Source organism: Drosophila takahashii, chromosome 2R, assembly GCF_030179915.1.
Source record: "Drosophila takahashii strain IR98-3 E-12201 chromosome 2R, DtakHiC1v2, whole genome shotgun sequence".
In the NCBI taxonomy this organism is placed as follows: Eukaryota; Metazoa; Arthropoda; class Insecta; order Diptera; family Drosophilidae; genus Drosophila; species Drosophila takahashii.
The window spans coordinates 40,524,582-40,549,374 of NC_091679.1; the positions used below are offsets into that span (position 1 = coordinate 40,524,582).

Sequence of the window (24,793 nt, forward strand, 5' to 3'; positions counted from 1 at the left end):
CGTGTCACGCTTGCATCGCCAAGATGAGGAAAGACCCGAGATTCTGCTGCCGATCGCTGGGTGTTTCTCAAGCAGCGCTTAATGCGGTTTCAACTGCCGAACCGATCAGTTCAATCGATCGTTTAGTTTAGAGCTTCAGTCGCCACAGATTAGTTGATCAGTTGAGATCACCGAAGATGCCCCAGTCCAGCTTCTTTGCCAAGAGTGTGCCCTTCGAGCAGATCGACAAGTTGGCCATTAGCGGCGGCTACTCCTCGATCTTCGCCAGCAGTAAGCCGGCTGTTCCGGTAGTAGGAAATTGGGAGCAGCGCTTCTGTCGCCTCGCGGATACCTTTCAACCCGTTCTGGACAGAGTGTACGACTTTGAGGTTCGGGAGGACGATGTGTGGATAGTGACCCTGCCGAAATGCGGCACCACCTGGATGCAGGAACTCGCCTGGTTGGTGGTCAATCAGTGTGACTTCGAGACGGCCAAGAGCGTGGATCTCACGCTGAGATCACCCTTCCTGGAGTGGGTTTACTTTACTAATTACTAGAGCACAGGAAACTAATATATAATCCCCAGATTTAATGGCGTGGTTCCCAATGTGCCACATGACACCATCGCTGCTGCGAATGCTCTGCCCTCACCGCGCCTCATCAAATCCCATCTGCCCGCCTGGATGCTCCCCCGGCAGATCTGGAGCAAGCGGCCCAAGATTATATACGTCTATCGCAATCCCAAGGATGCGGCCATCTCATACTTCCACCACTGGCGCGGAATGGTGGGCTACCAGGGCACCAAGTCGGACTTCATGCACTCCTTCATCGATGGCTATGTGAACTTCACGCCCTGCTGGCCGCATGTCCTGGACTTTTGGCAGCTGCGTCATGAGCCCAATATCTTTTTCACCAGCTATGAGCGGATGAAGGGTCAGTTGGGTAAGGTTATTGCAGAGGTGGCTCAATTCCTCGATCGTGAGATCACTGGGGAGCAAATCCAACAGATGACAGAGCATTTGTCCTTTGAGAGCATGCGCGATAATCCCGCCTGCAATCATGTCAAGGAGTTCGAGAGCATGAAGGCAGCTGCCGGAAGGGATGTGGAGGAGTTCAGGTAGGTCCCAAGATTAACTAAACCCATAGAAAAAGAGTTTCCCAGCTCCTAATCCGTAGTTCCCCCCACAGATTTGTTCGCCGCGGCGTCGTTGGCAGTCACAAAGATGAGCTCACCGCCGATATTATCCGGGAATTCGATCTCTGGTCGGACATCAATCTCAGGGATTACAAATTGAACATGGATGACTTTGCCAACTACAGCAAGTTCGCTTCCGCTTAATTCACTCTAAGTAGTTTCTGTATAATACATCTTGGGTAATCTTTGTTAATAGTTTTTAAGCTGTGGTGATATATATGATAATAAATAATTGCTTCCCCTATAATATACGTAATTTAATGGTTTCACAAGCGAAGTGTTTACATTCCTGCGGCTGACGCTCCATTATCAGCACATTAAGTGGTTTATTAATTTATTATCAGCGGTTACTCCAATAAACATGTAACATTAAAAATAGCTGTATCTATTGTTTGTGGCATGGGAGCGACCATTACTTGGCTTTCATATCTCTTTCATTATTTATTTATAAAAAATGACTTTCCTCGAAAAAATATAACCTGTTGATATCAAAATGCCAGTCAAATTTAGGCAGGTTTTCAGAATTTTCTGCCACTTGGTTGCCCTATATCTTGTCGTCTACTTGTTTACGTTTCTATTATCAACAGAAATGAGAGAAGCGACCAATTAAAATGAAAACAAACAATAACTACTGAGTAATCTTATCATCAAAAAGCTAAAGAGAATTCCTAGCGGACCAAAGAGACATTTGTATCTCTTAAATATTCTCGGCCCTCTGAAGTTGAATTACAACTATATAAAAACAAAGACTCAGTAAAAATCCAGTAGGCCTCAGCCATGGAACGCGTTCAGGTCACGCCGCGGAGTTTTCCCACAAACCTCATCGACAAAGACTGGGCGAACCGAAAGCATATGCATAAGAAAAACTCGGAGCATTTCCTTAGCTTGGTGCATGATATGAAACTTAGAGATGATGATGTGTGGGTAGTAACTCTGCCGAAATGTGGAACCACTTGGATGCAGGAATTATCTTGGCTCCTGCTGAATAATTGCGACTTTGCGGGAGCCTTGGCCAAAGATCAAGAGCTACGCAGTCCATTTCTCGAGTATGTATATCATATATAAATTATATGTAGGTATATGTAACAATATACATCTTTGCTTTAAGGTTTGGATTTTCCTTGCATGATGATGTGCAACGATCCTTCGGGCCCATTGAAAAATTGAACTCTCCTCGACTAATCAAATCTCATCTTCCCCTTGCTCTACTTCCCTCAAAGCTTTGGGAAGGGCAACACAAAGTTATCTATGTATTCCGGAATCCCCTAGATCATTGGGTATCTCGATATTATCACGGTGTGACTTTTGGTTTTCATTACGGCAAAACACTACATCAGTTTTTCGATGAGATCTTGGCCTCTGATGATTTTGCTACCGAGATAATTGAACACGCACATGAATTCTACCAATTGAGAAATGAACCCTGGGTCTTCTACACTAGTTTTGAGAGAATGAAGAAAGATCTGCGTGGTGTTATCAATGATGTCTCCAGTTTCCTGAATAAACCAATCAACGAACAGCAAATGGAGCAACTTCTTAAGCATTTGTCTTTCGAAGAAATGAAAAGTTAGCTATTTACAACAAAAAGTTTTTTCCTTTCTTTAAACTAATTTTTGTTTCAGAAAATCCAACAACGAATCATTTGTGGGAGTTCTCCCAAGTTAAACACAAAAATGCTGGCAAAGAGAAACACCCGTAAGAGAAATCTCTAAGGTTTTTCAGAGAGAAGAGTAACATAATATTTTCCATTTTTCAGATTTGTGCGGCGTGGGGATGTTAATGGCTACAAGGATGAATTGACCCCCGAACAAATTGAGAAGGCTAACATTGGCATACAAAGAATCCTAGAGAAAAACTCAGTGACAATGGACGAACTATTACTCAAGAATGATCCCTAAAATAAAGTTAAGATAAGAACTGTAATTCTTCTATAAATCAGGCAATAAAAGTGTTTTGCTTTTCTTGATTATATTGCTTATATATTGTTGACTCGATCTACTTCAAAGTGGATAAACAGGTAATTGCTGAGAAAAACCAACTATAGATATTTATACTATGTTTTATTGCTTTTGCACTGAACTAGGTAAAAACCAAAATCAAAAAATAGTGAGCCTATTTAAAAAAAATATGATGCCATGCAACTTTTAGGAACTATAAAAGTTAGATCCATTAGATTTACATTGTATTTTAAGTGGTTCTTGCAAACACATAATATAACTGAGGCCGTAAAGTTTTTTTCCAGTTCTTGGAGCTTTAGTCATTCTCTTACTGAGCAAGCTAATCGGCACTCTTATCGAAAAAATACTATATGCCACATTTACTACATTACATTTACATTTACTACTATTGCAAAATTTTTTGCAATCTAGTAGTTAGCTGCCGCCATGGAACGAGTTCGGATCACACCACGGAGCTATCCAACAAACCTCATCGATAAGGACTGGACGAACCGGCAGCATTTCCATTTGGAGAGAATGAAGGGATTTATCCATTTGGTGCATGACATGGCTGTTCGGGAAGATGATGTGTGGGTGGTAACCCCACCGAAATGTGGCACTACTTGGATGCAGGAATTATTGTGGTTGCTGATCAACAATTGCGATTTTGAGGGGGCGTTGGCCAAAGACCAAGGTCTACGAAGTCCCTTTCTAGAGTGCGTGTATAGAATTTATATTTACCATTTGTATTAAGATTTAAAATATTTAATTATAGGTTTGATTTCGTATCAGGTGGGAGTTTGGAGCAATCATTTAAGCGTGTGCAGGAATGCAAATCGCCACGACTTTTAAAATCGCATCTTCCCCTGGCTTTACTGCCATCAAAACTCTGGGAGGGGAGAAACAAAGTGGTCTTTGTGTTTCGGAATCCCCTGGATGCCTGGGTATCCAGATATTATCATGGTCTTTCTTACGGGGCTTACTATGGTAAAACACTGCATCAGTATTTTGATGATCTCTTGAGCAACGGAAACTATGCTATGGAAACCATTGAACATGCCTGCGAATTCTACCAGCTGCGAAATGAGCCATGGGTTTTCTACACCAGTTTCGAAAGAATGAAGAAAGATCTGCGAGGTGTGATTAATGAAGCCTGCAATTTTTTGAACACTTCTGTCACCGAACTGCAAATGGAGAGACTACTTAAGCATTTATCATTTGAAGAAATGAAAAGTAAGTCTAATACTTTTTCGACTTGAAAATTATTCTAATCCTTTATTTTACTACAGAAAATCCAACAACCAATCATTTGTGGGAGAAATCGCAAGAAACTAACGAAAATGCCGGCAAAGTAGACTACAAGTAGGAAAAAAAATTTTTTGACTGTGGGCTATAATTTTACTCCTTATTTTTCAGTTTTTTGCGACGTGGTAAGGTTAATGGCTACAAGGACGAACTTCTGCCCGAACAAATTGAGAAGGCCAACTTGTTAATACAACAAAATCTTAGGAACAACTCTGTTACCATGGAAGAATTACTACTACTAAATCACTAAAAGTAATAAATGTGCGATAAGATTATTATCTTGGAGAGTATATAAAAGTGAGGAAAAAAATTTGTGAAAATAAAGATAATCAATAATCTAAATGGCATGGAAAATAAAAACCTGGACCTTGGCAATTTTTTGAAAAAAAGGAAATCTATTGAAAAATAAATAAAAATGTTTTTTAAATCCGAAACTGAAATTAAAATGCCTAAGATATTTATCTTTAGTTTCGTTTTAATTGATATAAAATTTGTAAAAATCCAATATTTAAGGCACACGTAGACATAAACTAACTAACACTCAAAGGCGGTACAAAAAATGCAGCCTTAGGCGGTGGAGGTCTCCACCTTCCTGGCATTGTCCTCCTTGGAGGAGGGACCAGTCTGTGTGATCTGCACGAGGCGTTCAGTCGAGGGAGGTGGCAGCGCCTTCATGGGCGCCTTGATGGTCAGCAGGCCATCGGAGGAGAGGGAGGAGGTGACCGAGTCGGGATTGACATCACCTATGAGGAAAAATATCCACCATTTAGTTTATTAATCCCACTTTATTGAGATCGAACTCACTTGGCAGCTGGTAGCGTCTGGAGAACTGACGGGAGACATAGCCGTGCTCGTCCTGCTTCTCCTCGTGCTTTCCCTCCACAATGACGAATCGGTCGGCTATCTTGACGGTGATCTCGGAGGGTGAGAACTGCTGGACATCCAGAATCACCTCGAATTTTTCGCTATCAATGTTCAGGGTGGATCCGGACTCCTGCTTCTGCAGGCTGTTCTTCTGCCAGGGGCGCAGATATCCGGATCGCAGGACAGTGGGTCGGGAATTCCACACCGAGGACATGAGGTCATCCCTCCTCAGTCCCTGTCCAAAGTGCTGGTCCAAGAGGCGCGAGGTGCGCATTGGAAAGTCGAGCTCATCCCACCAGTCGCGGAACATCAGGGGCACTACGGACATCTAATTTGATCAAGAAACGAGACGATAGTGAGCTAATCACTTCACTTTTAAAATCACTAATTGTTCTCTTTTATTTTTAATATTTAAATATTTTTTATTTATCCTTTTTCGTACCTTTTTTTTGGATTTTATTCACTTCGATTAACACGTCTTTTTCGATTCGCGGCTGTTGCGATTTTGATGAAGCTCCCCGAATATTCACACAGTTTTATACCCTCAACAGACTGTTTACATCTTCCACCATGGTCTAAAAATATGAAAATTTATTTCCCATCTAAATTTAAACGAGCGTCATTCTCTCTATAGAGAACATACAGAATTTATATATGCCAAACACATATACTTGGTGCGAATCTGCGAACGATTTCAGCTTGTTTTGTTTGGCTTCCGTGGGTGTCGAAGATTTTTGGAGCCTCAGACGCCGGCTATCTGGCTATCATGACCCAAAGAATATTCTACATATTCCATCTTAGTCACTACAGACAAGCCTTTTTCGGAGTTGAAATAATAGTGTTTCTGTTTGTTTGTTCCAGAAGAAATCTATATCTACATTGTATGTGCAAATACTATACAAAAGACCAGCAATTTGTATGCAATTTGTATACATTCAAAAATGCCTGCAAATTCTATCCAAAAAAATACAAAAACACAATGTGCTTCTGGAAAAAGCCAGAAGAAATTTTGACGCCCCCAAAAACATTTTCTAGATATAAAGGAATTTTCATAATTTTCTACCTGTTGAAAGTGTTGATTTGACGTGGCCAATATGAAAATACTTTGGCCACTAAATGACTTTATGAACTATTTAAAGCATCTGCCACTTTTGCTTATTTTTTGTTTTTCCTCTGCTGAGTCATGTCGCGTGCGATTTCAATCAGACGAAGTCAAATAAGATGACGTAGCTCAGAATACTGACAGACCGAACAAAAGAATTTTGAATATAATGTATAATTTATATCAACAATTTTGTTGAGTTAGTATCGCGTAAAGCATAAATTATAATTATTAGGCTGCGGATTGCAATCCATTTATGTATATTTTTGTTGGCATTGTATATTTTTGATGTGCTTTATTTACGCTTATAAAAACATTTTTGTTTTCTATTTAAAAAGTATATTTATAAAAATCCAGTCATTGAACATCAATTTTTATAAGCATACCAATAAAATATTATCTTATTTAAAGTCAGATCTATTAAAATATTTATATTTTTTAAATTATGATTTTTCAGGATATTTTCGTATCACAGTAGTCGTTTTACAGTAATCTCCCCTTTATATGCGAGGAAAAATCAAAAATATTGTATTGCAATTTTAAAGTAAATGAAATTTCTATTCCTTTTCCTATAGAATTAATTTCCGCTTTGTAATTTATTTTAGAGATGCCCCCTGTATTTTCTTATGTACCCATTGCATAGAAACAGTGGGGCAAATACCTTCCAAAAAGGGCCAAAAGCTCACCAACACCACTGCAAACCAAATGTGCAATTGCATTCGCTGGCTGTCTGTGAGTACGTGAGTGTATTAGTCTGCGAGTGTGAAAGTAGTGAAAGCTGAAAGCCGAGGGCGAACGGGGCCAATACTTATGCTTATGCAAGGCAGCCGAGATGCCGACGCCACCGCCCAGCAGGAGTCTAAAAAAAACAGGAAAACAGGCGACATTCAACGTAGGACATGCGGCACGTGAAGTGTTTACTGTAGTCAAAAATCATAGGATAAATCAAGGGATCAAGAAATAAATCTATAAAATGGTAAGATAAAAGAGAAATACCTTTAAAGTGAACCATTCCTACAGAAATCCCTTAAGTGAAACATTAACATTCCTAATATTATTGCAAAGCTTTCGACACCTTTATAAAAATTCTCTTAATTCGATTTGTAAATTAATTTTATATTTTTTCTCAACTTTACTGCAGTCTGCCCCCTTTGTGTTGCCCGTGACGTCACGACTGTTGCTTCTCGTTGTCACACTGTTATTCTGCCCTGTGCAGGCGCATCTCTCGAAGCGAAGCTACTCGGATCAGAGTGTCCATGGCTATATGACCGAGGTCTCTACGGATTACAGGTGGTATATTGTAGGACGGGGCTAACCGAATCGGTTTTTTCATTCCATTGCAGCGCACCTGCTGGTGGAACGAGGTGTGCAAGGAGGAGTTCCAGAGCCTCTTCCGCTGCAAGTGCCCCCAGTTCTCGTACTGCCGGTGAGTTTCCGTTTCCGGTTGAGTCCCCCGGCTTAATGTCAGAGTAATGGAAATCAAATTAGCTCCTCCAAATTGCGTTTGTGTAATTGCTTTCGCATTTTCCCAGATCACCGGGACGCTACTATAATGCCTACTGCTCGATGACCGACACCGGTTATATTTGGACCCAGCCGAACTGGGATTGGGGGGCGTAGGATGAAGCTACCCCGGATAACGCCCCCGCCGCCACGCCCCCGCACCGCCAGCACAGCTCGCTGTGACGTCAACGACACTGACTGCCGACTGTATGCTTCCGTCGCACCAAAAATATAACGGGTTCAGCCCCATTTGAAATCCCAAATTGAGCCGAGTCTTTAGGCTTTAAAATGTAATGGTGTCGAGTTCATCTCCCCAGTTGTTATCGCTCTTCGTGCTGAATAAATGGCATCGAAAGTCGTATTACTTTTCGCCTGCACTGTTTCCGTGGGACTATTGGAAAATCAATAAAGGCTTTCCAATTCACGACGGCTTGCGGCAGGGCCACAGTGGAATTAGAACGTATGTAGCGCGATAAAAAATATTTTAATTTGTTTATGATTAAATTATTTATTTATCCACAATGTATTTATATATCATCATTCTTTCTAATATTTTATTTTAATATTTTATGATTAAAAAAAAACTTATAAATTATAATTAGATTAAACTAATTATTCATTTACCAAAAAATGGATTGACACCTGTCAATATAAATTAATTTTGTTTAACTTTTTAACTATAAATTAATTGTGTGTTGGATTGTAGGCTTGAATAAAAATTGATGGTATTAGACTCTATTCAAAATGGTAGTTGAAACTATTTTAAGTGGCTATCCCAAAGCGAACAGTAATATTTCTTATTTTATTTTCAATATTAATTTGGTTCTCCCAAGTACTTTCCACTGTCTCCCTTCCAATTCATCCCACTGTGCAGGACAAAGGCGCAGGCGTCGCATTGAAAGCGAAAATCGAACGGCGTGGGAGTGCGTGTGCGAGTGTGTGTTTGGAGCAGAGTCAGTTAATCTATTGCCAGCTCAACATATAGACACCGCCAACAGATGTTGGCAGTGCGGAAAATCGAGTCAGAGCAGCCAGAAGCCAAGTCCGAGTTGTTTTGGTGAAGAAGAAAATCGCAAGACTTCCAGAAAATGTCGCGTCTCCTGTTCGCGACCCTGCTGGCCATAAGTTTGGGTTGTGTGGCGCCCAGCAGCAGTGGCAGCAACCACCTGCCAGCGGGATTAGCAGTGGATCTGGGGCCAGGTGTGAACCTCAACGAGCGCTTCTTCGACCAGGTGCGGGCGCTCATCAAGAGGAGGCTCCAGGAGAAGGGACTGGCGAAGCAAACGGAGCAGCCGGAGCTGCCCTTGCCACTGGCCGAGGACGATGCCCTGGCTCTGCAGAATCAACGCAGCTACGACAATGTGCCCCTTCCGGCGGCCAGTGTTCCCACGCCTGTGCTCGTCGAGAACTGGCCCACCGAGCAGCACAGCTTTGGCCAGGTCACCGCCGTGGCCGTGGATCCACAGGGAAACCCAGTGGTTTTCCACCGCGCCGAACGCTACTGGGATGTAAAGTAGGTCAACAGCTGTCGCTGCCTAGTAACAAGTGTCTATCCCATATGTACACAGGAAGAGGGAAGAAAATCAGTGGGATCATATTTTTATTGGAGAGCCTTTAGCTTTTTCCAATTTCCATATGAGATATTATTGCCTATGAGATACAAAAAAAAATTACAGGGGTAAAAAAATCTCAGAAATCTCAGAAGTCAAAAATCAAGTAAAAACTTAAATCATTTTCAAAATTTTTTGAAATTATGCATTGAAGAAATGAGCACTTAATTATAAATGAATCTATCAGACTTCCAGACCCTTTTTAAAAAGGGGACCAGAAAAATAGTATAGGATACAGATTAAAATTTGTATTTATTTATTAATTTGTATTTATTAATTTACCTTCCTATCTCTCCTCATTTTGCAGTACCTTCAACGAGAGCAATATATACTACCTAATTGAATACGGGCCCATTAAGGAGAACACCATTTATGTGCTTGACGCAAAGACGGGAGCCATTAAGTCGGGATGGGGATCGAATATGTTTTATATGCCACATGGCATGACCATCGATACTCATGGAAATTATTGGATTACCGATGTGGCCATGCACCAGGCTTTTAAGGTTCGAAAATATTTAATTTCCATACGAAAATTTCATAAGTAATCCCTGATTCTTCAATTAGTTTAAGCCCTTCAGCAACAAGCCACTGCTCACCATTGGCAAGCGATTTAGGCCCGGATCATCCGTTAAGCAACTGTGCAAGCCCACTTCCATCGCCGTGGCTAAAACGGGGGAGGTAAGTGGTACCTGTTGAATTATTTCGGTTCTCGAGCTCACCGACATCCCAACCCACGCAGTTCTTTATCGCTGATGGCTACTGCAATAGTCGGATACTCAAGTTCAATGCCGCTGGCAAGCTGTTACGCACGATTCCCCAGCCACCCGGTGCGTATACTTAATATTTATGAGTGGGGAAAAATTAAAGTTTTAAAAGTTCATCATGGGATATAGTAAAAACATTTGGTCTTTATTTGAAACGTCTTTATCTTTTATAACATTTTATTATTAGCTTAAATAATTTTAATATAAATTCTCAACATTTTTGTTAAACGGATTTAGTATCATACAAAAATCAAAACAATTTAAATTATCTTAAACTTAGCTTTAGACATTTAAAAACATTTAAATATTCGACTTTGTGATAATCTAATGACTATCATTAATGGTTTAACGGTTTTAAAACAATGTTTCTTATAAATATGTTATTAAATATTATTTTTTGAAGGCATATATTTATTTGTTCACGTTTTTTTTACCACATTTTCTGTAGATTTGCCGAATATAATAATCAAAAACAGATTAAACTACTTTAAACTTATTTTTACATACTTATAATCCTTCTAATCAATTGACTTTAATTTATGGTAAAAGGTTTCAAAACATTTGTTATAAATTTAGTCTTATTGCTTAAAGTCATGTATAAACTTTTTCACATTTTCTAACCACCTGTCCTGCAGAATTCCTTTCATTACAGGTGCCCCATGCCATCACCTTGCTGGAACACCTGGATCTCTTGTGCATCGCTGATAGGGAGAATATGCGCGTAGTCTGTCCCAAGTGAGAAAAGCTTTTTTATTTTAATTCAAGAAAATACCAATTAAATATCTCTTACAGAGCTGGCTTGATATCCTCCCATGGCGAGGGTGAACCGGCGGCCACCATCCAGGAACCGGACTTGGGTCGCGTCTTCGGGGTCGCCAGCTATGGGGACATAGTGTTCGCCGTCAATGGACCCACTTCCATGCTGCCCGTGCGGGGATTCACCATCGATCCGCGCTCAGAGACGATCATCGGGCACTGGGGAGAGTTCAAGAACCCGCACTCCATGGCGGTCAGTGTCAACGGATCGGCACTGTATGTGACCGAGATCGGGACCAACCACCAGACGAATCGAGTGTGGAAGTATGTGCTGGCCTGAACCTAAACCCAATCGCACTGCGCTCCTGCATATCCGTAGATCCCTAGATTCCTCCCAATTAGTTATCAGCAGAAACAGATCGAAAAGAACTCACTTACACACAGCACCAGAATCAGACGCCGAATCAGATACAGATAATACCGAATACAGAACCAGAACCTAAGCATAAGCAGAGCCCATCCCAAAAGTACAGTTTAACGTGACTCGTTGTCAGATCAATAGAGAATAGTAAGTGCTTAAGTAATGTACAAGTTAAGTATGTAAATTGCTTGGAAACAATACCACAACAAACATAACCTCAGACTCTTATGTTTTGCACTGTAATGAGCAAACGAAAACGAAATTACAAAACGCAGCTTAAATAGTACATATACTTAAATGTTATAGTTATGCGTAGGCACTAACTAGGCACGAATGTGAGGATGTGGGGATGTGATTCCGATTCTAATTCCGACTGCGCAGATAACCGGGGGCAACCAGCAGCGCATATAAACATACTTGTGTATCATATTGTAACCTATATCAAATATATAATCGTATCTGTATATCTTATCAACTTATCGTAGCCCATGTAAATTATGAATGTAATAAACCGTTGTTGTTGTTGTGACGTGAACGGCAAGCCCACAGAAAACCGGAGGGCTAGATAATGACTATTTCCCCTGAAGGCCCCTAAAAAGGAATGTTAGTTTACATAAATATGTTCTTAAACCTAGGCAAAAAAAATAGAGTATATCTATGCCTATTTTAGATTCGAGTGGCAACGTTTGCATGGCAAACACTCTAATTTACAAATTTTGGAAATGTTTTGGGCACAACTTAAATACTAGAAAATATAAATAGAAAACTTGAACACAGTAAAAATAAAAATTGGCTGTCAGGTGGAACCTAGCCAGTGCCTGGCAAAATCCAGAGCCTCATTCAAGTGCGTTAGCCATTTTAGGAGCTCCGGCTGAGTGTCGGCAGCAAAAAACACTCCCGACTCATAATCAGATTCCTTTCCCTGCACCAAAAAGCTTCTGGCCCGGGCACAAAGATCCCGCGGGGCTGCAGCTATCGAGGATTGTCCGCAACCGGGCAGCTCCAGCGAGAAAATGGGTGAGTCGTCTCCTAGATTATCTTCATGTTGCCAAACGGAGAGGCGTACGCCATCCAGGCTGCACCATCTTCGATTCCAGTGGTGCCTGTTCTTCGGATCCTGAACATTTAGGTAGCCCGAAAATCTTCCTTTGGGCAGCCGTAGATCCACTCTACCCGTAATCGATATAGCCGGTCCCAAATTGGTGGATTTGGTGTGTGTGGTTAAAGGCAATTGCCAGGATCGCGAGCTGCGCAGGCAGATCTTATCGCTGGCTCTCGATTCTGTAGCCACCAGATGAAAGGGTGCCAAATCCATGGCGCGCAGCTTAAAGGAAGCATGCAGGCGAAAGCGGGAGATGATCTGTTCGTTACTAGAACCCGCTGAAGAACTCGAGTTGGCGGAACCTAAGTTACCACTGCCTCTTCGCTGTAAGTTAACTTATTAGCAAACTGCTTCCTGGGAGAACCAAAACTACTTACCAGTGACTTCGAGGGCTCCAAAGCCAGAGTGGAAACCTTGCGCAGGCGCAGCATGAAGATCTGACAGCGCAGCTCCAAAGATTCCGCTTTATCACCACTATAAAACTCCAAACCACAGTCCCGAAAGATGGCAGAACCATTCTGGCACTCCACCGACTGCGTGGAGCGAATGCGTCCGCCGCACTCAAAGGTGCAGATGTAGTGGTAGTTGAAAAACATATCCTGGCTGACGTCGGCCCGCACAGGCAGTTCCATGGCATCGATCAGAAGGCACTGCGACTGCCGCCTGGCCGCCAAGGCAGTCTCACTTAATTGACAGCCAAGAGGAGCTACCTTTTGCAGGCTGGAGAAGAGCAGCAGTCGCTCCGCCTCCACCATCTCAGCAGAGATCTCCAGTTCCGGCATCTGACGACATATACTCACAGCCTGAGCCAGCTGCTCACTGGGATTTAGCGACTCATTCAACAAGGAGTCGAGGTTAAAGCTGGCATAGTAGCTACTGCTGTCCAGCTCCCCGTCCGTTTGATTCGATTGATCCCTCGAGAGATTGAGGCTGTGAGTGAGTCGCTGCTTCTCCGCCAGGAAGAAATCCTTGCCCTTGCGATACGACCGACGTAGAGCATTCTTTAGCAGGCGATAGCGAGCCAAAGCGCTGACCGACATCAACTGGCTGTCGCTGGGATTGGGCATCGTCTGCATGAGCTCACCCAAACTGCTGCTGTTGTGCAGGCCGGGATCCTCCACCTTGGAAGCCTCCGCCTGCTGGGGAGTTGTGGGGCAACTGAAGCTGAGATTCTGGCCAAACGAACGCAACGGCGTGGCTGGGCCATCGTTTATATCAATGGTTAGATTGCGCGAGGGCTGAAAGACGAATCATTACTCAGTTTCAACAACAATCTTACGAGTATATTTCAAATGCGTATCGAAAATGGATGAGTGTACAGTGTGAAAGTGGCTATTTACAGGAGTTACAATGTCGGAGATGCAAGCGAAAGCCTTAACCTTTTTAGGGGTTGTCAACAAATATCTCTACCTTGGTCGTAAACCGCTGGCTCTGCTTCTTTTTCGGCGTACTCTGGTTAGCCGGCTCCGGCTCAATGTGTCCAGAGCCATAATCGTTGGTCGCAAAGGAGCTGCCCGCCTCACCCAAGCTGTAATCCGCATACAACTCATCGGCGCCTTCGTTGGGCATGTCATACGACACGGAATCCAACTGGGAAGTGTTCTATAAAATGGGTTTTTTAATTAGAGATGGTTTAAAACGTAGGATCCTCTATCTACACTTACATTGGGCACCTTTTCCAGGCGATCCAGCACCAGTTCACTGCGACACAGATTATCCAGAAAGATCTCGCTGCGCTGCAGGGAAAGTTCCGAGCGGGAGAGATTGCGATTCTTCTTGGGCGGCGAATGCTGCTCGCTGATATTGTTGAGGGATTGATGGGTCAGCGGAGGAGGCGACTTCACCGGGGGCTGGCGTATAACAGAGGACTCGGTAGTCTGACTGGCTGAGCAGGAGGATTCAGTGCCACTCGGTTCCTCGGGCAGTGGCATGAACTGAAAGAAGTTGCCGTTCTTCAGGGATTCGTGGAGAAAGTGACCCAAAGCCACAGGTTGAGTGGGAGGTTGAATCGCAGGGCTTGGTAACTGCTGAATAGTTTTTGTAGGTTGTACAGCCTTATCCATTATCTGGTTTTGAATAACAGGAGGCCTTATCTGTTTATTGACAGCAGGCGGAATTATTGGCGGCTGTATAACTTGAGCCTGCTCCTGAAGCTTCATTTGTGGCGAGTTCTTCGGCGTCTTCTGCACCCTGGCGTACATGGCACTGAGATCAGCGGGTGATGGCGTTGCATCCGGCATGGACTCACTCACATATGCCGTGGAGCTTTCTGTTGGCGTCGGAGTCTCGTTTATTAACTGCGCTGCAGTCCTAACCTCGTGATGCGGACTTCCTCTAATCCGCAAGCAGTCCTCCTCGATCTCCGAGTAAATGGGTTCGCTGTCGAGATCACGCTGCAGTCGGGTGGTGGCCACGGAGGTGGTGGCCAGGCTGCTGGGTCCATCTGTGCAGTCGAAGCTCTCGGTTTGAAAGTGAGCTCGCTCAAGGGGATCGGAGCGGGAGCAGTCCTGGAAATATTTGAAATTAATAAATTATTAATATATATTATCTTTATTATAAATACATTAATAAATAACTGATTTAACAATTTATTTTGTATAAATGTAAAAATATTTTAAATAGCCCTACAAATTTTGAATTTCGATAGTCCGCGTTATCGATATCACCCGCATTGCAGCCCCGCGAAGAAGAGCGCAAAGCAGACGACGCAACAAGCGAAAACAGCTGACAGCACAAAATTTTTCGCTTCCCCCTGGAAATTCGGACGCCATCCGAAGAGCAAACAAAACACAGGCATTTCCAGGGGACCAGGAGCACGGGCACATGGCGAGGAGCACCTGGTGAGATGTACAAATCCCTGCTCCGCACCGTTAAACACCAGGCCAGGTCGCAGATCATCAGGCGCAGCAGCAGCAGCGGCAGTCAGACAAACGGAAAACGCAAACAAAAAGCAGAGCAAATGGAGGCACGCTACGATTTCAACAGGCGCTGGACGCCAGTGGGGGATCAGCCGCCGGGATTGGGGCTCCACAAGCTGCCCACCACCTTCAAGCTGGTCTCGTACAACATTTTGGCTCAGGATCTGCTGCTGGAGCACCTCTTCCTGTACGTGGGCATTCCGCAGGAGTTTCTCACCTGGCGTCGCCGCCAGCAGAATCTCCTCCGGGAGCTGATCAAACTGAATCCGGACATCCTGTGCCTGCAGGAGATGCAGTTCGATCATCTGGCGCCACTCGTCCAAGGACTGCGCATGGGCAACGGCAAGAAGCTGGCCTATGTGTACAAAAAGAAGACGGGTCACCGCACCGATGGATGCGCCATCATCTACGACTCCTCCAAGTTCGAGTTGCTGGACCAGCGAGCCGTGGAGCTGCATGACCAGGAGGTGGCGCTGCTCAATCGCGAGAATGTGGCCCTGTTTGCCCGGTTCCGATTCAAAAAGGAACCGGATCAGCAAAAGGAATTCGTGGTGGCCACCACCCACTTGCTGTACAACCCCAAAAGGAGCGATGTGCGCTGCGCTCAGGTGGGCAGAATATTGGAGGAACTCTCCTCATTCTCCACGGACACACCTATAATTCTAACTGGTGACTTTAACAGTCAGCCCGACTCATCACCCCTTGAATTACTAATGGGTGAGGAGGAATCTGCTGCTAATTCCGGAGCTCTACAATTTGAGATCTTCGATCCGGGTGAGGGAACAGCCTCCACATACCAGGACGACTGGATCACCGTCGACTACATCCTGCGCTCGCTAGGAACGCGGAGCAGGCACAAGCTTTTGCCCATCGGCGTCTACTCACTGCCCTCCATCAATCGCTGCAGCCGAGTGGGCCAGATTCCCAACCACTACCTGGGCTCGGATCACTACGCTCTGGGCGCCATGTTCACCGTTGTCTAGTTTATAAGCCTGTCTATATCTCGGACTCATCAATAAAGATTCGAAACATTACACTTTCACTTTTCTAAATGCAGGGTTCGGAAATTGACACATATGTTAAAAACATGAAAAATTGTATTTTACACTTGTTTTTTTTACACAATATGTTATTAACACGATGTGTTTTTACATGATATCTTATATGATATCTTGATTTATTATATGTTAGTTCTAACCATTTTAACCATAGAAAACCGTGCATTTTTCAGTTCAACATACAATTCTGACACTCATTGTGTTAAAAAAAACACGCTGTGTAAAAAACTCGTCGTGTAAATAACACAAATGACATGTGTGTTTTATGTTTCTAACATACAATTTTTTGCACACAAGTCAATAACTTTCTTTGAACTTAACACTTTGACATTTAACATGTTAATAACACGCAATTTTTACAGTATGTGTTATTCTCCGAACCCTGTCTAAATGTATAATAAAAAGTAAACTGTAGAACTCACCCGAAAGGTTCTCAATGCTCTCTCATCGCTGGCCTCCAACTTGGCACGAATGCTGCTCAGCAGATAGCCCATCTTGGTGATGGTCACATCCTGATCGAGGTCCTTCTGGTACGAGCGATACGTGGTGGGTGCCGCTTCCGTTTGAAAATCCAACTTGCGAGCTCTGTTAACGCGGGGCAGCTTCTTTGGCGGCGTCGGAGCGTTCACCTTGCGCTCGAAATCAAAGTAGGGTTGCTCGCTGCTGTCCAACTGCTGGCGCGTGGATGTGGTCGTGGCCGAGGGCGTGGTCTGCATGGGTGAGTGATAGCTGCCCGGCGGCGACTGGGAGTGCAGGTCCAGCTGCGAAGTAGAGGTCTGCACGCCAACAGTGCACTGTTTTATGGGCTCCTCCCTCGGTGGCTCCTCTTGATTAGACTTCTTGGGCGATACAAATCGCAAGATTTTCTTTTTGGAGTTGTTCAGAAAGTTCTTGGATTTCTTTCCCAGGCTCTTCGGTTTGTTAGCCTTCCAGGGGGAGAGATTCCGCCACTGCTCACCCCAGATAAACTTCTGACTGGCCTGCCCACCAGTTGTATGGCTTGGATATTTAATGGGCGTGTCCTTGTGTTTTATATTCGAGGCAAGATTCTCGCACACACTGCCGTCCACAGTGTCCAGGGAAACTTTTGGGACCACAGGCTGCGGTTGTTGCCTAGGCGCTTGCCATCCAATAGCCACTTGCGGTTCCGCCGGCGTTTTAAACACGCTGGCCGACTTTCCCTCGTAGTTCAACATATCGGTGATTTTCGGCTCCGTCCAGCCAATGATGATCTCCTTGCTGGGCGCACTTTTCCGACTGCTCTCCTGGCGAATATTCCTTGCGTAGTTCGAACCCCGCTTGGACTCCACCACGCGCTCAATGTCGCTGAGTGAGGGGCAGGTGGGCAGATGTTTGTGGCTCTTGGGCTTCTCCACCTCGGCTAAATGGACACAAAACTCGTGAGATGCGGGGAAATCCAATAAATTCAATAAATGAAACCGTAAGCCAAATTTTGTGTGAACAAAACTCTTTATTTGCTAGATACATTTGATTTTTGGTAAAATAAATTTGTTTTTTTTGGTAAATCTAAGTTAATTTGGTTACGGTTTCATTGTCTTGGGCTTGGGTGGATTACTTACCCAGGGGAAAGGATCTGCGCGAAGGTTCCACCTTGCTGACGGGCACCTGAACGCCGCGCTTGCGCAGAAACTCGTCCAGCACTCGCTCCGCCTCGCGCACCGAGGGATTGGTGGAGGTGAGCGAGGACTGCGACGACAGCTTCCCGTCCAGACTTTGGGAGCCGCGTCGCGGTGGCTTCGGCGGCGGCAACTGGGAATCGCGTGCCTTGAAGCTGACTTGGCCCTGCGAGAGTCGCTTCTGCAGCAGGCGTCCACCTGCTCCGGAACTGCGACGCGAACGGGAGCTCCTGCGACTGGGGGGAAGCTCCTTTTCCTGCTGCTGCTCCTCCTCCACAGCCGACTCCTGTTCGCTGATGTTGGACAGCACGGGAGCCGAGGGCTGGTAGGCTATCGGTTCGTAGGACTGCATTTTGGTGGACTGCGAGCTGTGCCTGTGCCGCTGGCAATTGGAGCCGGAAAGAGGCAGCTTTTGGCGATTTACGCGCACCTCGGAGACCACACAGTTCTCGTGCAGCTCCTGGATGATGTGGATAAGCGGTTCATCCTCGCCGTGAACGGCTTTCAGGCGACTGACAGCGGTTAGAGGGGTTTTATAGGTGGTTTTTATGTTGGTCGGCTTGGCTGGATGAAGTTTCTCCGCCTGCTGTCGCTGGCTGTCCAGATTGTTCTGCTTGGCGGGCTGAAAAATTAGGGTTTTTTACTTTTGAGTAAGGTTTTTGGAGTGGGCTGCGAATTGACCCACCTTAGAGCCCTCGGAACGCCTGCTGCGTCGAGGCAATCGCACGTGTTGGTCACGTGGCGGCGCCGTGGAGCCGCAATCGCCGCTGTCGCTGGTGAAGCAGTAGCAGAAGCCATTCTGGCAGGGCTTCCCCTTGCGCTCCTGCTCCTTGTTGCAGCGATTCTGGTTGATTAGGTCCGCATCCGTGGATCTGCGGATGCGGGGCTGCCTGGGCATGTTGTTGTTGTTTTCGCAGTCGCGACTTTGCGTGGACACCCGGCGGATGCGGCGGGCACGGAACTCATCGATGCACTCCTGCAGGCTGAACGACGACGTGGAACCGGACTCGGCGGAATCCTCCTCCTCCTCCCCCTCTTCTTCTTCGTCGGCCACTAGAACATGTTTCGAGAACTTTGAACCTGCAAAAGTCTGGAGTCCACAATGCTGTTTACATGCAATTTAATTTAAAAGCGAATTTAATGCTTACGGTGGCCATTTTCTATTTGTAGACTTGTGGAGCTGATGCTGAATGTGCTCCACTTTTACACGTTGCACGCTTTCTACTCCGGCGCTGCTCCGTAGTTTTCCAATCAAATGAAAATCGACGCTTCGCGTTGCATTATTGTTTTCCCTTTTGTGCCGCTTCTTCTTTATCAAAACGAGTGAGCGAGAGAGGGAAAGAGAGTGTGCCTGACAACCCTGTCTTATGTCAGAGATGAGCACTTGGCTGGAAACACATGAGCAACATACAAAACTAATAATAGGGGGATTCCCTAAACTGTTGAATTGCTGAATTGTTGAATTTTGGTCAGCTGTTAATCAGCTGTTCCATACAAAGTCAACTTTCAGAAATTTCAGCAATTCATCAGCCTCGGGGCTGCTGAAAATTTTGTTGAATTGCTGAAAAGCCAGAGTTGTCACCTTTTTTTTAAAAGTCGTGGCAACTCTGTAACATTTTAGTATCACCAGTACGCATTATTTATTTTAAAATCAACTTAGAAAGCATATTTGTGGTTCTTTTTACCTTGGTAACACTTTTAGAGAGTAACTAGCAATAATAAATCAAATTTTACATGCTTTAAGTTCCCTGAAATTTTTCAACAAATAACAGCTGTTTGAAAATTCAACAGGAACCATTTTGGGTCGTTCCCTTAATTGCTGAAATTTTTTGTTGAATTTTCAACAATTCAGCAATTCAACAGTTTAGGGAATCCCCCCAATATTAATATTATAATCTTTCAATTTATTTTTAGCTCTTGTTTCAACATCCCGGAAAGTCTAAATTGTATAATAATAAATTTATAAATTTTAATTACTCACAGAAATAGCAACCTAGCTATATTAATATGATTTATTTTTTTTTTAATCTTTCGAGATTTATAAATTTAAATTACAAATTTCAAACTACAAATAAATTTGTTCCATCTTCAAATGATTTGTAGTCCAGGAAATAAAAACAAAATACATTTATTTTAAAGCTAAATTATATAGCTATAATTAGGTAACTCGACATCTCTGCCAGAGAGAAACAGCTGATATTATTATTTGCGGCATGCGGTTACGTCGTCTCTGATTACGAAAAGTCTTAAAAATTAGTTTAAAACTATTTTGAATTAAAAATAAATACAAAATGTCAAACAGCCATCTGTTCTTGAAGTCTGGCTTCCCACGGGCTCCCCTGCAAAATGGATTGGGACGCTATGTTTGCCAGCTGCAGAGGATCACACTAAAGTTCTGCAAGAATAATGGATCCAGCAGAGGCATGCGGTATGAAAAATCATTTCATTTAATTTTAAAAGAGCAGTAATTAATTAAAATTACTCCACAGCGACTTCATCGAGAACCATTTGGTGGACTTTGCCAAGGAAAATCCCGGTATTGTGGTCTACGTAAAACCCAGACGCCATCGCACACCAGTTTTGGTGGGGGAGTATTGTAAGTATTCAAAAATGAACCTAAAGGTCTTAAAATAAAAATTATTTTGAATCGATTTAAAGAATATATTCATGTACCCATACTTACAAATGAATTAATTAATTGAATTTATTCTAGTATTATGTGTAAGCAATACAGTTCATAAAAAATCAAGTTCCAAAAAAGTTGTATGAACAAGAAACACCAAATTCTGCTTTCAAGTGCATAATGTCTTAGTCTTAATATCGAATTATTTTGATTTTTATTCTTAAAATATTAACTCATTCTCTAATAACTAACTAATTAATTATATTATTTCCAGTGAACGGCGAGCGTGAGTGGATGAGTTGCAGGAACAGCACCCAAGAGGAGATCTCCAAGTGGATTGACCTGCTGAAGACCCAAAACGGCAGCTCCAGCTCACTGCGTCTCCGTAAAATGTGGCACACGGATGTGCCCTCCATCCAGGGACCGTGGACACCCTTCCTGCTGCGTTCACCAGATGCCCAGGGTCAGGTCTATCCTAGTGAAGAGGCTTCCAAACCGCTGGAGACACCACAAACAGCCACCGAGAAGCTCATTGAACTATTCCGGCAGCAGCAACTCGAATCTGGCGAGGAAGCCCACGAAGTTCTAAACAAAAAGCGGGCTGAGTAGTAGAAATTAAGACTTTTTGGTAATTGTTGCTTTTATTTTTATAATCAACATAGCTATGTTGGCAAACAAATAAATAATTTAAATCGAAACACATTTTTTTTATTTTCATAACCATAATCTATAAATATATTAATATATGTTAAAATAAACGTTTAAATCGAAAGCCCCGTTTCCATTCATTGAAAAAATGGTGTGCAGACAGTAATAACCTTCAGGCATTGGAAGAACAACAGACAATCGATGATCCAGATAGCTAATGGGCAGCTTTTCTACATAAATGTCATGCTGTAAAATCAAAATGGTATTAAACTTTACATTTTCATTAAGATTGTTTTAAAAAGCTTACATTGTAAGGACAAGAGTGGACAAAATTTGAATATGGAGCAAACAATTCGTAAAAAAATTGTATTAATTTATTTTGTCTTTCCTTAAGAAATTTACAGGCGTCTAAATTAAAGTCAAATAGGAAGGGCTTATATCCATTCAATCTCTTGAGGACTTTCACTTTTGCCTAATTCGGAAAATTTAAGAGCATGTTAAAATCGAGGACTGAAGAAAACTTCTTACCAAAATTATATAGCCCTCTGCGAGGGTATAAAAATGTACCGTTAAATTACTAACTGGGAATTTATAAATCTTTATCCTCATGGTCATGTATTTATACGTCCGGTTCACAGATTTTAAGAAGCATTCGTCGAAATCCAGTAACTCCTTGTCCAAGGAAGTACAGTTTATATTTTTAAACTCAAACTTGCTGCAGACCAAAAAATGATTACTTAAAATGTGCATTATTAACTAATAGATGGCTTACCGTAACCACTGTAAATGAAAATATCAGAAAACGCAGCGAAGTCCATTTAAACGCGTCCATGGCTCAATAGTTTTTAAAACGTGTGTATAATAATTTCGTTCGCAGTCTAACCATTGAACTAATAGTCCAATTTATGTGTTTAAAAATATAAAAAAGATCTCAATCATAATTGCGCATAATTGCAAGCCCAGAATAAGTTAATATTTTTTAAATCAACCAAGTTTCATTAGTCGTGTATGCTCAAACCGAACTTGTTCGTGTATTTTAAAGAAAAGAAACTAATGTAGTTTTAACCGATATTATAAATAATATCGATATTCAAGATATTATGTAGTTATGATTCTGTGATCTAAACTTTTCGTTGATCGACTGGAACGTTTGTAATTTTTCTGTTTTTATTTTTTATAGATTTCAATTGAATTAATATATTGTAAAATAAACTTTTAAATCAAATATCGCCTTTGTGTTCATTAAGGAAATGACGTGGAGACAGTAATTTCCTTCGGGCATTGGTAGGACAATAGAGAATCTGTTATCAAGATAGCTAATTGGAAGCTTTTCTACATAAACGTCATGCTGTAATATTTATATGAATAATTGTAGGCTCAACATTTTCAATGGTATTGTTCTGAAACTTACGTTGTAAGGACACGTGTGGTTAATATTCGTATACGGAGCGTACAAGTCGTAGAAGAATTGGACCAACTTATTCTTTTGCCCCTTAAAGAATTTACAGCCATCTGCAGTAAAGTCAAAAAGAAATGGCTTATATCCATTCAGTCTCTTCAGTACTTGCGCCCTAACCTAAATTTAAAAATATAAATGTTTTCTTAAATAACTATAGTGTGGATGATTTCATACCGTTATATTATTAACTGGGAACTTGTGAATCTTTATCCGCATGGTCATGTATTTATACGTGCGGTTCACAGATTTTAAAAAGCATTCATCGAAATCTAGTAACTCCTTGTCCAATGAAGTGCAGTTAATGTTGGTAAACTCAAACTTGCTGTTGACCTAAAAATTGTTACTTAAGAAGGGCATTGTTACTTGAAAGATAGTTTACCTTCACCACTGTTAATGAAAAAAATATAAAAAGCACCGAAGTCCATCTAAACGCGACCATGGCTCAATAGTTTTTAAAATGCTCGTTTGCTTTTATGGTTCAAAATCTGACCATTAAACTAATTGTCCAGTCAATGTATTTATAAATATAACAAATATATCAATCATAATTTAGATAAGAATAATGAAAGGTAATAATACAATAATCTGCAGGCACAGAATAACTGTTGTCGTCCTAAAGTCCTAAAGCTATTTTAAGTTTGGGGTTCTTTTGCCTGTAAAAAAGGCTAATAAAAATAAAAAGCTTTGGTATTTATCCTGATTTTTTTATTTTAATAGTGCCAAATAATTCAATATATGTGAACATAAACTTTTGAATCGAAGACACTCTTTGCATTCATTGAATAAATGGTGTGAAGACAGTAATAACCTTCAGGCACTGGGAGAACTACAGTCAATTTATGATCCAGGTAACTAATGGGCAGCTTTTCTACATAAACGTCATGCTGTAATATCAGAATAGTATTAGACTATAAACTGTCATTATGATGTTTTAAAGCTTACATTGTAAGGACAAGCGTGGTTAACATTTGAGTACGGAGCGAACAATTCGTAGATGAATTGTATAACCTTATTTTGTTTGTTCCCTTCTAGGACTTTGCAGGCGTCGAATTTCATGTCATATAGAAAAGGCTTATAGCCATTTAGTCTCTTAAGCACTTGTACCCTTCCCTAAAATGAAATGTATAAATGCCTTTTTAGAGTTAGTTATGCACAAACCAAGTGTGGTTATTTTTATACCGTCACGTTATCAATTGGAAATTTGAAAAACTTAATCCGCATAGACATGTATTTATATGTCCGGTTCACAGATTTTAAAAAGCATTCGTCGAAATCCAGTAACTCCTTGTCCAAGGAAGTGCAGTTTATGTTCGTAAACTCAATCTTGCTGTAGACCTAAAAATTCAGTAAATAAAAGGTTTTGAACACAAAATGGATGGTATACCTTTAAAACTGTAAACGAAAATACAAATAACAGCACCGAGGTCCGTCCGAACGCGACCATGGCTCAATAGTTTTTAAAATGTGCGTTTGATTATGTTATTCAAAATCTACTGATTCAACTATTATAATTGTTCAATTTAATTGTATAAAACATAAATAAATATCTCAATTATAAATGGGGTAGGAATAATTATAGTAATTACACCTTGTAACATGGAAAACCTAAACTCATTCTGGAACTCCGATTGGATAAGAACTCATAAAATTAATTTAGGCCCATTTAGGTGTTCCTCTGACTAAGCTCGTTTTTAAATATTACCATTTTTTATACGTTTACTTAAATTTTTTAATAAAAGTAAAATTGAAAACTTCAAATACTAATGGGGTGTTGCTATATTCCGCATCATTTTGTATTATTACATTATTATTTAGTATTTAGTGATAAAAATTTGGTTATTTATTATGTTTTTTATATCCTTATGTAAGATATCAGCCCTGGCGAAACCTAAGCCGATCTTTCTGCGTT

At 42.0% G+C, this 24,793-nt stretch overlaps 7 protein-coding genes and 1 pseudogene across 9 annotated transcripts; 6 read left to right on the forward strand and 2 right to left on the reverse strand.

Moving 5' to 3' along the window:
• The first annotated feature begins 123 nt into the window (after positions 1 to 123).
• St1 (Sulfotransferase 1) lies at positions 124 to 1,421 on the forward strand. 2 transcript variants are annotated; one of them, XM_070212794.1, is made up of 3 exons: positions 124 to 511; positions 566 to 1,096; positions 1,156 to 1,421. In XM_070212794.1, the coding sequence occupies exons 1-3, from the start codon at positions 177 to 179 to the stop codon at positions 1,316 to 1,318; spliced, it is 1,029 nt and encodes a 342-aa protein (XP_070068895.1). In that variant the 5' UTR covers positions 124 to 176; the 3' UTR covers positions 1,319 to 1,421. The 2 variants fall into 2 exon arrangements, with proteins under 2 accessions (XP_070068895.1, XP_016998781.2); XM_017143292.3 differs by having other exon boundaries at positions 126 to 511; positions 1,168 to 1,421.
• Positions 1,422 to 1,923: 502 nt separating this feature from the next.
• Positions 1,924 to 3,145, forward strand: LOC108058522 (sulfotransferase 1E1-like). The gene is made up of 4 exons (XM_017143293.3): positions 1,924 to 2,220; positions 2,283 to 2,740; positions 2,797 to 2,869; positions 2,931 to 3,145. The coding sequence occupies exons 1-4, from the start codon at positions 1,952 to 1,954 to the stop codon at positions 3,070 to 3,072; spliced, it is 942 nt and encodes a 313-aa protein (XP_016998782.2). The 5' UTR covers positions 1,924 to 1,951; the 3' UTR covers positions 3,073 to 3,145.
• A 413-nt stretch (positions 3,146 to 3,558) lies between these two features.
• On the forward strand, positions 3,559 to 8,199 carry LOC108058525 (sulfotransferase 1C3-like; annotated as a pseudogene).
• l(2)efl (lethal (2) essential for life) lies at positions 4,874 to 5,855 on the reverse strand. 2 transcript variants are annotated; one of them, XM_044392982.2, is made up of 3 exons: positions 5,723 to 5,855; positions 5,221 to 5,608; positions 4,874 to 5,159 (listed from the first exon to the last, which is right to left on the reverse strand). In XM_044392982.2, the coding sequence occupies exons 2-3, from the start codon at positions 5,606 to 5,608 to the stop codon at positions 4,984 to 4,986; spliced, it is 564 nt and encodes a 187-aa protein (XP_044248917.1). In that variant the 5' UTR covers positions 5,723 to 5,855; the 3' UTR covers positions 4,874 to 4,983. The 2 variants fall into 2 exon arrangements, with proteins under 2 accessions (XP_044248917.1, XP_044248918.1); XM_044392983.2 differs by having other exon boundaries at positions 5,221 to 5,647; positions 5,723 to 5,766.
• Positions 8,200 to 8,794: 595 nt separating the features above from the next.
• Positions 8,795 to 11,974, forward strand: Pal2 (Peptidyl-alpha-hydroxyglycine-alpha-amidating lyase 2). The gene is made up of 6 exons (XM_017143265.3): positions 8,795 to 9,398; positions 9,803 to 10,001; positions 10,063 to 10,176; positions 10,238 to 10,325; positions 10,898 to 10,997; positions 11,055 to 11,974. Exons 1-6 carry the CDS (start codon positions 8,974 to 8,976, stop codon positions 11,356 to 11,358), a joined length of 1,230 nt encoding a protein of 409 aa, XP_016998754.2. The 5' UTR covers positions 8,795 to 8,973; the 3' UTR covers positions 11,359 to 11,974.
• On the reverse strand, positions 10,387 to 19,475 carry LOC108058510 (uncharacterized). Its single transcript, XM_017143264.3, has 9 exons — positions 19,303 to 19,475; positions 18,840 to 19,244; positions 18,098 to 18,776; positions 16,940 to 17,898; positions 14,206 to 15,048; positions 13,952 to 14,143; positions 12,919 to 13,779; positions 11,053 to 12,865; positions 10,387 to 10,988 (listed from the first exon to the last, which is right to left on the reverse strand). The coding sequence occupies exons 1-8, from the start codon at positions 19,309 to 19,311 to the stop codon at positions 12,236 to 12,238; spliced, it is 4,578 nt and encodes a 1,525-aa protein (XP_016998753.2). The 5' UTR covers positions 19,312 to 19,475; the 3' UTR covers positions 10,387 to 10,988; positions 11,053 to 12,235.
• On the forward strand, positions 15,244 to 16,493 carry angel (protein). Its single transcript, XM_017143266.3, has one exon. It carries the CDS (start codon positions 15,387 to 15,389, stop codon positions 16,440 to 16,442), a length of 1,056 nt encoding a protein of 351 aa, XP_016998755.2. The 5' UTR covers positions 15,244 to 15,386; the 3' UTR covers positions 16,443 to 16,493.
• An 866-nt stretch (positions 19,476 to 20,341) lies between the features above and the next one.
• On the forward strand, positions 20,342 to 21,475 carry mRpL43 (mitochondrial ribosomal protein L43). The gene is made up of 3 exons (XM_017143228.3): positions 20,342 to 20,582; positions 20,644 to 20,750; positions 21,052 to 21,475. The coding sequence occupies exons 1-3, from the start codon at positions 20,446 to 20,448 to the stop codon at positions 21,384 to 21,386; spliced, it is 579 nt and encodes a 192-aa protein (XP_016998717.2). The 5' UTR covers positions 20,342 to 20,445; the 3' UTR covers positions 21,387 to 21,475.
• Positions 21,476 to 24,793: the final 3,318 nt, after the last annotated feature.